Source organism: Ovis canadensis, chromosome 2 (genome assembly GCF_042477335.2).
Source record: "Ovis canadensis isolate MfBH-ARS-UI-01 breed Bighorn chromosome 2, ARS-UI_OviCan_v2, whole genome shotgun sequence".
Lineage (NCBI taxonomy): Eukaryota > Metazoa > Chordata > Mammalia > Artiodactyla > Bovidae > Ovis > Ovis canadensis.
Genome location: NC_091246.1, coordinates 142,280,571 through 142,292,877, shown reverse-complemented (window position 1 = coordinate 142,292,877; position 12,307 = coordinate 142,280,571). Strand labels below are relative to the sequence as shown.

The following is a 12,307-nucleotide window of genomic DNA, read 5'->3' as shown; positions in this document are numbered from 1 at the left end:
TTTAGCACGGCAGACAAAATTCTGACCAAAACAAGGAGCCAATCCAGCAGGTGCTGCTTGGTTTTTGACAGTCATCTCTGTTCAGGCCCCCACTGAACTTGACTTAGACGGGGTAGCTTTAGCTGATAATTTCTTAAATCTGGATGAGTAAATTTATAATCCTACCAAAAAAAGAAAAAAAAATCTGTCTTTTCTATCTTCTAATGGGATTTGGAGTAAGAGTTCAGGTCCAACATTTTCATCCTGTCTCCTCCCTCCATTAATAATTAACTGCTTACCACGTCACATGTGTGTACTATAGTTAAAGAGAATTGGGTCATGGGCATCTTGTCTTACTGGACCTTCAGTGCGGAGGATAACAGAGCATAACGCCTTCAGGATACAGAACGAGACCTGGTCCTTGGTACTGCTGCCACCTCCCCAGGGCAAACCCTGAATTCAGCAGAAATCACGAGAACTCGTGCGTTCATCCAATGAGATGTATTGAACACCTCCCACTTTATCAAGTCATCCTGCATGGGTACCATATTTCCAGTGTATCTATGCTTTGTGTATATTAGCTCATTTGATCTTTACAACAATCCTATTTATTATCCCTATTTTTACAGATGTAGGAACCAAGCATTAGACCAATTGGGTACCTAGGAAGCTCCTATTTTAGATCTCAAATCCTGTTTCTGATATTAACACAGTGCCCTTTGTGCTACCAGATGCTGCTTCTCTTGAGAAGAGCAGTGGAGAGTCATGGATTTCTAAGCAAATAACATTCTGCATAGTATGTTTCAATTGCGACAGCAGTTGGACCATGTGCCTTGAAAGAATAAATTTTGGAGAGCCGGTTTTGCCTCAGAGAGGGGACATCTGAGCTGGGCTTGTAGCAGAAAACACATATCCCAGGCAAGGAGAAGAACACGTGAAGAGTCTGAGAGGTGTGAAAGAGCACTGCATGTTTTAGAACTGGAGACATGTCCGGTTATGCCTCAAGCACAGAGCACATTAGCCAGGAGGAAAGGTGTGAAGAGGAGAGATGAGTCTAGAAAGGTCCACTGGGACCAGCTTAAAAAGTTTTGTGTGATGATGAGGGAGCACTTCTGGACAGACTGAGTTTGTGGGTCGTCTGGGAACTGATGGTCAGAAAGCTATTGGAGCTCAAGAAAGAAATCTGTTTAGAGATTAAAATTTAGGTCTCGGCATCACATAGATGAAAGGTGGGAACTTTTCCCAGGAAGACAAGGTGGAAGGAAGTGAGAACAGAGCTGAAGGCAGCCTAGGGGCACAGCGCAATTCATGAGGTGAGCAGAGAAACAACAGACCCTAAGAGACACTGAGGAGAGATGCCTTGCAGACAGGAAGAGCCCGCAGGGCACATTGTTCATCATCGCATTTTCACTCTTGGATGAAATTTGGTGATTTTCAACATAATGGGATTTGTAGATCTTAAAGGCAGCACTTAATTTTTCAATCTGTAAGACTTGATCAGTGTGGATTTCATGTTGATACTATGTGAACCCTCTTCCTAAACTTGTAGACATCTGCTCCCCAAATTTCAACTCTGAATCTAAATTCATATATAGATTTTAGAGCGAAATTCTGACCTTTCTTTTCCCAGATAGGTTTTTCTTCTCCCTCTGTAATAGCTGCCCCTACTCCCGCCCCCGTGGAGGTGAGAATGAGACTTGGTGACTGTTTTCTCCTTTAGCCAAGCTCCTAGGAGGGTCCATGCCATTTGCAGCTGATGTCAAGAAGCAGGAACAGCAGGGCTGCTCCTCGTGCTGAGGAACCATAATCCTATTATGCCCACCTTGAGGCTTTCACGTTAGCTGCCTCAACAGCAGTAGATGGACTGAGGTGACTCAATTGACTTTTAAATCTCCAATGGTCCCAGTTTCAAAATCCCCATGTCTGAGTCAAGTAGTAGATTAGGCCCCTTACTAAGAAGGCCTGGCTCCCTCAGAATCCCTGTGGCCGTAGCTTTTCCTTCGGTGTCTGTGGGTCCCATACTTTCTGCGTTCTGCATGTGTCCTTAAGTGATAATCCTTGGCAGGAGGTGAACTTGGCTGGCATCTCCCTGGTTCGTGGATTTAGTACCTGTCTTTGTACAGGCAGGATTAGGAAATGTAGAAACAGTCCTCTTTGTTTCTGTAAGAGAAGGCTATCATATTCTTTGGTTCATATTAAAGCTGTCCTTGGGAAGGTAATGCCCAAGGTATACAAAGAGTTTTCTTCCAGTTAGCCCCCTTTTGATCCGAGATATGGTTACAAATTATCTAACGCAACTACTTTAGAATATTTATAATTCAGTTTCAATAGCTCAAAGAACTTATCTAACAATTGACTAAGTTCTAGATATAATTTGCTGAACCAAATGTCATACTTAATTTTTAAGTTCATTTTTCTTATGCAAGGGCTTGAGTTTTGGATATCACGCTGCTGCTTTTTTTTCACTTACACAAATGAATATGCAGATACCTTCCTATGTGCTGCTTCCTTTAGCTCTCACATTACTCTCACAAAGATATTGTCCCCAGTTTACAGAAGAAACTGAGTCTCTGACATCACGTGACTGGTCAGGGGTTGCACGATGCTTAAAACCTGATCTTCAACCTCTAAATTCAGTGCTCTGCTCAGTACAGCAGCAAGACTTCCTGAATTTACTTGATCAAGGAAAGATTTACTCTTTTTCTTTTTTTTAATTGCCATGCCACACAGCTTGTGGATCTTAGTTACCTGACCTGGGACTAAGCCCAGACCACATCAATGAAAGGAAAGCATGGAGACCCAACCACTGGACTACCAGGGAATTCCCAAAGAACATTCTTTATACAGTAGAATGATGGAACACCACTGGTAGCTCATTGAGGTTTAAAGGTTTTGTAAATGTAACATTGAATAATACCATAAGTTACTGAAATTTTAGGACAGTGCATAACACAGGTGAGGATTATGTAATAAGTAACACTCATGACTACAATAGTCAACTGAGAGTAAATGCCCCCTGACCACCAATGTGGAGAGTGACTTCCTAGAGCTCTCAGAATTAATAACACATTTGTTTGTTTGTTTGTTTAGTTTCAAAAAATTAGGGTTCCTTATATTGCAGAGAGCAATAGAAGATCCAGATTACTGACCAATCATCCCTTTTCCCATTGATGTAAAATTAAACACGAGTTGTGATTTCAGACAAAGGTCCATCTAGTCAAGGCTATGGTTTTTCCAGTGGTCATATATGGATGTGAGAGTTGGACTATAAAGAAAACTGAGCACCAAGGAATTGATGCTTTTGAACTGTGGTGTTGGAGAAGACTCTTGAGAGTCCCTTGCACTGCAAGGAGATCCAACCAGTCCATCCTAAAGGAGATCAGTCCTGGTTGTTCATTGGAAGGTCTGATGTTGAAGCTGAAACTTTGGCCACCTGATGCGAAGAGCTGACTCATTTGAAAAGACCCTGATGGTGGGAAAGATTGAGGGCAGGAGGAGAAGGGGACGACAGAGGATGAGATGGTTGGATGGCATCACCGACTCAATGGACATGGGTTTGGGTGGACTCCGGGAGTTGGTGATGGACAGGGAGGCCTGGCGTGCTGCGGTTCATGGGATCGCAAAGAGTTGGACACGACTGAGCGACTGAAATGAACTGATTTCAGAATAACTACTGACATGAAAGATGACAAGAAATCCTCTCAGTCCTCCCATGCCAAGATGTCCATAATGTGTCCAAACCTCATTCTTAAAGGCAAGGTATATGATAGTAGTTTTAGAATAAATTATAGGAAAAGAAAAACTGTGCGTAGTATACTGATTAACATCTCATGGAAGAGTGGTAGACCATGGGACAGAGTTTGGGGAATGTGATGTATTCTTCCCTACTTTCCCTTTCGTAATAATTCCACACATTCCTATCTGCCTTCTGCTCATCTCATGTCCTCACTTCCACAGGGAGGTGAGAAAACATGGTTTATATAAATCCTCTAAGTCCTGTGGTAGAAGCATATTACATAACCCAGAACAAAGACGATAGCAGCATTATTCTTCTAGGCTAAGATACCACATAGGATCCCAAGAAATGTGTGTCAGTCATCAAACTGATTGAACCAGCAGTTCCTGGTGATGTTAAAAGATAACTTTGTTGATGTTAATTAAGGTAGTAATGAAAGGTAATTTTGTAGAATCATCATCTACAAAGTAAGAGATCTAAGTTAGCCAACTACAATGTGAGCAGAGATGTTCATCCCTCTGAGGTTGGAAGGGAAGAGGATTAGGTGCAGTTTTGATTTCTCCCACGTGCTTCCATCAAGGAACAGGCTCATGTCAAAATTCCCTTTAGGAATTATCATAGCATCATCTCTCCTCCTGCCAGGGTCTTTTTATCACGATTTCTCCTAAGAATTCCCTGATTTCATGCTTTACTGACCCCTGAAGCCCCTTCTGTATTTCAAACTCTAGTAATGACTTTTATCTCATTATTTCCTTGTTACTTTTTTCTTTGTAGACCTGGACAGAGGACCATGGATGACCTAGAAATTATCTATGAAGAACTCCTTCACATTAAAGCCTTATCCCATCTTTCTACCACAGTAAGTTGTCTCTTAGCTGAGCATGGTTGGGGGTACTTTGAATTAAATGCACAGTGAGGACTGGGGGAGAGGATTATAGTCTGAGGGAGGAACAGGATGCCTAAATTCTACCTCATAAATCACCCCTTCTCGCTCTCCTGAAATGCTAAGGAAGTTATACCTACATACAATCACCAAAGAAGGATCAAATATTACCATGTTATTAGGAGTTGCCCTAAATATTAGAGCAGCCTGATGTGAGTGGAATTGGAGTATATACTTCAAATTTCCCAAGCCTTGGAACCTGCCATAATTCAACACAGAGCCAGGCCTTAAGATAGGTTTTCAGTCCCTTCCATGAAATAAAGAGCCATATGGGGCAGCAGCAAGAGAAATCAAGATGACCTGGCCTGGCCCAGGGGGCCCAGCTCCACCCAGGTTTGCTGCCAAATTGAGAAAAGAAGCAGAAGGTGCCAAAGCGCATTGGTTCAGATATTTTAGGGCATAAGAGCAACACTTGCTGGTGGAAAATGGCCCAATGCCTGTATCTGACTCTGAACGTTTCCATGATTAGGACATTATAGAAAAGCAGTGGGCAGAAATGCCTCCTGCCGTAGGGGGAGCACAGAAACCTGAGTTCCAGGCAACGTAAGTCTCCTATATGCTAGTAATTAAGAATAATGAGGATGATGATAATAAAAAGTTGTTCCAGCATCTACAGATTATATGCCATGTTCACAAATGACATGCCAGGCTCCTCCGCGGTGTCTGGCCGCCTCGTGGGTCTTTCGTTCCCAGCTCACGAGGTGATACCATGCTATCAGTGTCACTCGGTGGCAGCGTCTGCAGTCCCCGCCCTGGGCTGTAAAGCCCAGGTCTCTGCTGAGAGCAGTGAGGCATTCACCACAACCCCAAGTGGAGTGCTGCAGACCTTCCCCCTTTAACCCAGACAGGGCTGCCTCCACATACCCCCCCTCCTGCATTACTCGGGTCGGGAAGCTTGCTCACCTACACGGGGTATCCAGGGGTCTGGTCCAGCCCACCCTCCCACCACCACCCTGTCACCTCACTGTCTCCATGGTGGGATACGTCCAGCGTCCAGGGGCCTCACCCAGGGGGCTCCCGCATCTGCAGGGGAAGCAGCCGAGTCCCCGCAAGCTCATGCTGGAGAGGGGAGTGCGGGAGACCCCCGTGCCCTACCTGCTGCCTGGGTCTCCACCCTGCATGATTCTTCTGTAACCTTGGAAGAATCATGGGTAGGAGAGGGGAGGGGAAGGCTTATACCTCAAACTCTAGGTCCCCAGGCACTGTGGAAGTTCTCAGGTTATTTGGTTCTTAGGGAGACAGAGCCATAATTTGGGACCATAATTTGGAATTTAAAAAGAAACAGCTATCATAATCTCCACACAGGGACTTCCCTCTTGTTATCTAAGACTCCTTGCTCCCAACGCAGGGGGCATGCATTTGACTCCTGGTCAGGCAACTAAATCTCATAGGCCACAACTGAAGATGCCGTGTGCCACAACTAAGACCCAGCAGAGCCAAATAAGTAAATAAATATTCTATTAAAAATCTCTTCCCCCATTTAAGCTTAATCATTCAACTTCAAGACACTGAGTTTTCCAACATGTTTGCACTTACGCGTGACGTGTGATGCAAGCAACAACCTCCGGGAGCAAGAGTTCCATGATACTGTGGATGCCCTCACCTTCTCACCAAGACAAAAGATAGGCAGAGAAGTTGCCTAGCTCTCGTGCACATGCAACCATGTGGTAAACAGTCTCTGGGGCGCTGATCTTGTATGAATGAGCATATAAAATAGCTTTTGTAAAAGTGTCAAGAATCTAGGGGCATAAGACATGGAAGCAGCCCAGCTGTTATCGACAGATGTATGACTAAAGAAGACGTGGGATTCACGTGCGGTGGACTGCTGCTTGGCCAGAAAAAAGAACAAAGTCTCGCCGTTTGCAGCAACACGGATGAACCTAGAGATTATCGTGCCAAGCGAAGTCAGACAAAGAAAGACAAACGGATCATATATTACTTATATATGAAATCTAAAAAGAGTGATACAGAGGAACTTACTTATAAAACAGATACACAGATGTAGAAAATAAACTTATGGTTACAAATGGGGGAGGGAAGGAAGAATATATGTGGAATTTGAGATTAACAGATACAGTCATGTCAACTCTTTGCGACCCCATGGACTGTAGCCTATCAGGCTCCTCCATCCATGGGATTTTCCAGGCAAGATTGCTAGAGTGGATTGCCATTTCCTTCTCCTGGGGATCTTCCCAACCCAAGAATCGAACCCGGGTCTCCCGCACTGCAGGCAGACGCTTTACCATCTGAGCCACCAGGGAAGCCCAACAGATGCAACTACTACATATAAAACAGATAAATAACAAGGTCCTACTGTATAGCATGAGGAGTTGTATTCAGTATTTTATAATAAAATAAAATAGAAAATCAGAAAAAGAGTAGATATGTGTATAACTGAATCACTTTACTGAAATATTGTAAATCAACTATACTTCAGTTAAAAAACCAAAACCTAGTGGCCCATGTAGTGGAAGTTCTAGGTGGGAGGAGCAGCCAGGCCGAGTGGGAGGCGGCTGGGTGGGAGTTTGAGCTGAAAGAGAGCAAGTCCCTTCCCACACCCCAAAATCCGGCTCTTCCCTGCACTCTTTCTCTTTTTCTTCTAGGTGAAACGGGAGTTGGCAGCGGTTCTCATTTTTGAGTCTCATGCCAAAGGAGGGACTGTGTGTAAGTGAAGGCTGTAATGGTGTGCGGTGCCTGGCGTGCCCCGTCCTGAGCGTGTGCCCCTGGAGCCTGACTGTAAATGCTCCCCTTTCTTAGGCCTGAGACAGACTTGCCAGGATGTCACATGGTGCGTTTGCTTTTCTGGACCCGTGATTATTCCCAGCATGGCTGTGGCTGGTGGGTGTCAGGTACCAGCACGGGAGCGCTTACCAGCCAGCATCTCCACTTGCTCCCTCCCCTGCTGGCTCAAGGTCGTGTTTAAAGAGGGTGGGATGAAGTCACACTGTCTTCAGAGCAGAGTGCAAGCAAAACCTTCACACAGTGACCTCACTTCAGTTTTGTGGCTTGGGAAGACCTAATCTGTCTCTTGAGAGGCTACTTAGAATAGCATACTCTCCTGCTTGCTTCTCACGCGTCCACTATCAACTCCAAGCCTGAGAGAATTTCTTTGCCCAGATATTTATGTAGTACTACTATGTAGTGGAGAAGGAAATGGCAACCCACTCCAGTACTCTTGCCTAGAAAATTCCATGGACTGAGAAGCCTGGTAGAGCACAGTCCATGGGGTCGCAAAGAGTCGGACAGAACTGAGCAGCTTCACTTCCCTTTCACTATGTAGTATCTCTCCAGTAAGTATGTCGTAGTTTAGTTCTGTGATCATATTTTGGAGCAAGAAATTGAAAGTGAAAGCGTTAAGTCGTTCCATTGTGTCTGACTCTTTCAGACATGGACTGTAGCCCTCCAGGCTCCTCTGTCCATGGGATTCTCCAGGCAAGAATACTGGAGTGGGTTGCCATGCCCTCCTCCAGGGGATCTTCCTGACCCTGGGAGGGAACCCAGGTCTCCCACATTGCAGGTGGATTCTTTACTGTGTGAGCCCACTGGGGAAGTCAGAAGGCCTCTTAAGAAATTGAAATTTCATATTAATAAATGTGAGCGGAATTATTTTGACTAGCATTTCCCACTCCTCCCTACAAAACCATTCTTGGAAAACATGGTGAGTGGGGTATTCAAGACACGAAACGCCTCCTCTAATTTCTCTTGGAGAATTGTAAGACACACCAGCATGCTCTGTTTCTCGGGAGTTCTACAATAAGGAAAAATTTCACACCACTTAAACTGATACTACCTTAACCTAATGAAACATAGAAAACACTTTTAATGGATACCTGTTAACTTTTCAAGAGACCGTCTTTGGAAAATCTTGCTCTTTCTTCAGATTGAGTTGTGTTAGTCAAACAAACAGAGACCATGAACTATAAAAGCAAAGAGAGTTAACATCGATGTTTCAAATATTTACTTTTAGTCCTCAAAAGTGTACATCAAATATCGATAGTTACTTTAATAAGAATGTTTTTTCTTTATGTTTTAAATGTTCACATTAACATTTAAAAAATGTTTATATTACTGGTGACTTACAACTTCTTTTGTGCTTTTCCTTCAATCTTTCTGACAGTTTTCATTTTATTATGAAATATTTAAGTATTTCAGATGAATCACTGGAGAGTGTTACAAAACCTTTTTTAAAAACACTTTTATCAAGTACTAACCTGACACTCTATTTTTTCATATTTTCATTTTTTATATTTTCTAAAAAATGAAATCCTACATTTGAAGAGTCTCTGTTTCCTTTATTATCTCATTCTTCTCTTTTCCTCTCCAAGGTAACTCCTACCCTATATCATGTGGTAATCATTCCAACCCATTTAAAAAAAAAATATATGTAGATATGTATCCATCAACAGTATGTAGTGCTGATTTGCATGTTTTCAGACTTCACACTGGGCTTCTTGGTGGCTCAGTGGTAAAGAATCTGCCTGCTGATACAGGAGACGTGGGTTTGACACCTGGGTCAGGAAGATCCCCTGGAGAAGGAAATGGCAGCCCACTCTAGTATTCTTGCCTGGAAAATTCCATGGATAGAGGAGCCTGGCGGGCTACAGTCCATGGGGTCAGAAAAGAATTGAATACAACTGAGCGACTAAATGATAACAAACTTCATGTTATTGGTCAGATTAGTTTTAAAAACTATGTTCTATAGCTTAGTAAGTTTTGATGAATTGTGGAGAGAAGTGGATTGCTTTAAGGAATGGATTGCTGGAGAATTAATACTAAACATATATCTGTAGGACATAGCAAGGAGTACAGTGTTCCTGTTTATTTCATGTTCTGAAGAAAAGGAAGTAATATTCCACCTGAATAAGTTAGTATTTGCTAGCTTTTTTTTTCCCCCTTCTGGAATTAAATGCATAATTCTGAGGCCTTTAAAATGATGATTTGATAAGCTGTAATTTATATTGATGTGCTTCTATTCTTGTCATAAGTCTTTTTTTCTTTTTGTATCTAGTATTTAACCAAGGGGAAGAAGGCACCTCCTGGTACATTATTCTAAAAGGATCAGTGAATGTAGTCATTTATGGCAAGGTATATATTTTTTTCTTTTGAAACCTTATCATGCTGCATTTACTACTGGCTCTAAGTATTAACAGTGTAATACTATAGTTAAACTTGCTACACCATTGTTACTCAATGTAGAAAAGACATTATGGCCTCTCTAATCATATATTATCTAAGTTTTTATACTCAGAGTAACACTGAACTTTCTGGGACTCATGGATTATAAAGTAGATATGTAAGTTAGGTCCTAGCACATATTACTCAATGAAAGGAAAATGAAACACTATAATGTAATTCTGTGATCCCCTCCCCCGTGACATCTCTGGGTACAGCCTGTGGATATATATTCAGTATTTTCAGGGCAGGGGGGCTTGTGGTGTGAGGTGGATGGGTGTGTGTCCTGTTCCAGGGATCACCTTCATCTGCATGATTTGTTCTCTCCAGGGTGTGGTCTGTACCCTGCATGAGGGCGATGACTTTGGCAAGTTAGCCCTAGTGAATGATGCCCCGAGAGCTGCCTCCATCGTCTTGAGAGAAGATAACTGCCATTTCTTAAGAGTAGACAAGGAGGATTTCAACCGGATCCTGAGGGTGAGTCTGAGGTGCAGTGTGGCTGAGGGGCTCCCTGTTTCCACTTTGGCCTGATAAGTGAAGGGTTGATGTAGTGTTATTCGAGCAGCGCAGTGACTAATGAATGCTCTAGGGCCAAAGAGCCTTGCTTACAGACCTGGTATGTTCAGTGTGCTGGTGTGGGTTCTGGGGTTCAGAGGTGATATTCTAGTAAAGCTGTAAATATGTCACACTGTTCCGGACCAAATAACCCTGCACACACCTGAACCAGTTCATGAGCATTAAAACACAGAGATGCCTTGGCAAAATATCACAGTCTGAGTCATTTCTCTTTGCTATCCTAGGCTTCCCCTTTTGTGTCTGTCCTCTCCTCCTTCTCCATATGTTTCTCTATCCTAAACCTCCTATCTCTTCCCAGATCTGAACCTTATATCCTCTCCCACCCTCTGAATTTATTTAGTAACTACATTTTAGCGGCAATTAATGTCCACCACGGTTATTCCACCAAGCGTTTTCATTTCAAGTATGTTACATCCAATTGATTCACCCTCAAGAAATTTCAGACTTCGACAAGTAGGAGAAGAATAGTTGGAGTGGTAGATGGAAGCTTGTGACAGTGTTAGTGAGAGTGGGTGACATTTAGAATAGACGGTCCCTGGGTTCTTGCTGTCATCCAGCTCCTGGTCCCTTGGGAGGGCCAATCCAGCTTAAGAGGTGGACTGACTGTGGATTGCTGGGCATCTGACAGCGTGCCAGCAGTCCTGGCCTTTCAGGTGGCCGTGGTCTCTCCCCCTCACCTAAAGAGACTGTTCCCTCCAGGATCACTTTGCTCTTATCCCATCCCTGCCAGCTCACAGAGCAGACTTCCCCCTCTGCCCCTCCCAGCCTGAGCATCCTTTTGTGTCCTCCGCTAAAATCCTAAATGCACCTTCTATGCTTTCTGGTACCTTTGGTGTTATTTAATGATGATTTACAATCTCATTCCCATTCCTTATGTGTGGACACCTATCCCTACCCTTTCGTGGCAAGATTCCTGACAACAAACTTTGTTTTAGGAATATATTCTCTTAATGTGAACAAAATTAAGTTAAAAATTAAATAATACAGGAAAAAACCCCACCATATGGAATTTGACTTGGTTGTTATCCTATCTCTTCAAATAGGAGCCAAAGGATAAGAAAAAGCACACTAAATTTTTTTAATAAATTATTTTAAATGACTTTGAAATTTGAACTTTATACTTTTGAAAGTTTACACACATGGAATTTATACTCAGCCACAAAATTCTTTGAAAGAATCAGATTAGGATCATTATCATGGATGTACTCTGTAAAATTTTTCAGAGTACCTGAAAAATATTTTTAACAAGCTTCAAACTGATATTTTTGAAAGTCTTTTGATTTTTAAAAACATGCCACTCCTAAGAAAACTATATGCCCTCAGAAGATAATGAGAATGCAACAACTCTATGGAGTGGAGTGCTATTTGCCACATAGCATTATAGAGACTAAGTGGCTTGGGTCGTCTCTCTTCGCTGTACCGCCCTCTCCCAGAGGTTCCTCTGAGCACAGCCACTCCTCTCTCCTCAGCTGATTTTCTGAATCGTGGGTAAAAGTAGCGTTTTAAAACCACGTGCCTCCAACCTCATCTGGTCCTCTCTGACCGTTCCAGCCCTTGACTTTGAAAATGACTTAATTTGTAGACGCAACAATTAGCATCACAAGCAGAAAATGAGTTTCTGAAGCATTTGAAATTTTTGTCATTGTCTGAGAAAACGGCAACATCTGTATGTGGTGTAATTTGTATTTGCAGGACGTTGAGGCGAATACAGTCAGACTTAAAGAACATGACCAAGATGTCTTGGTGCTGGAGAAGGTCCCAGCAGGGAACAGGGCTTCTAATCAAGGAAACTCACAGCCTCAGCAAAAGTAGGTTTGCCTCCAACACTGCAATTGCCAGACTATGATTAACCTTTTCACATGGTATCATCATCTCTACAATAGCACGTTCTTTTTTTGTGG

The 12,307-nt window shown here is 42.9% G+C and overlaps 1 protein-coding gene across 11 annotated transcripts in view; it reads left to right on the top strand.

Moving 5' to 3' along the window:
* Nucleotides 1-12,307, top strand: part of RAPGEF4 (Rap guanine nucleotide exchange factor 4) — a 328,969-nt gene that overhangs the window by 255,083 nt on the left and 61,579 nt on the right. For all 11 annotated transcript variants that reach the window (XM_069577204.1, XM_069577197.1, XM_069577198.1 and 8 more), the window contains 5 exons: nucleotides 4,490-4,574; nucleotides 7,262-7,322; nucleotides 9,667-9,743; nucleotides 10,161-10,307; nucleotides 12,099-12,214. In XM_069577204.1, the coding sequence (XP_069433305.1) occupies nucleotides 4,490-4,574; nucleotides 7,262-7,322; nucleotides 9,667-9,743; nucleotides 10,161-10,307; nucleotides 12,099-12,214 (486 nt within the window). The remainder of the gene's footprint in view (nucleotides 1-4,489; nucleotides 4,575-7,261; nucleotides 7,323-9,666; nucleotides 9,744-10,160; nucleotides 10,308-12,098; nucleotides 12,215-12,307) is intronic.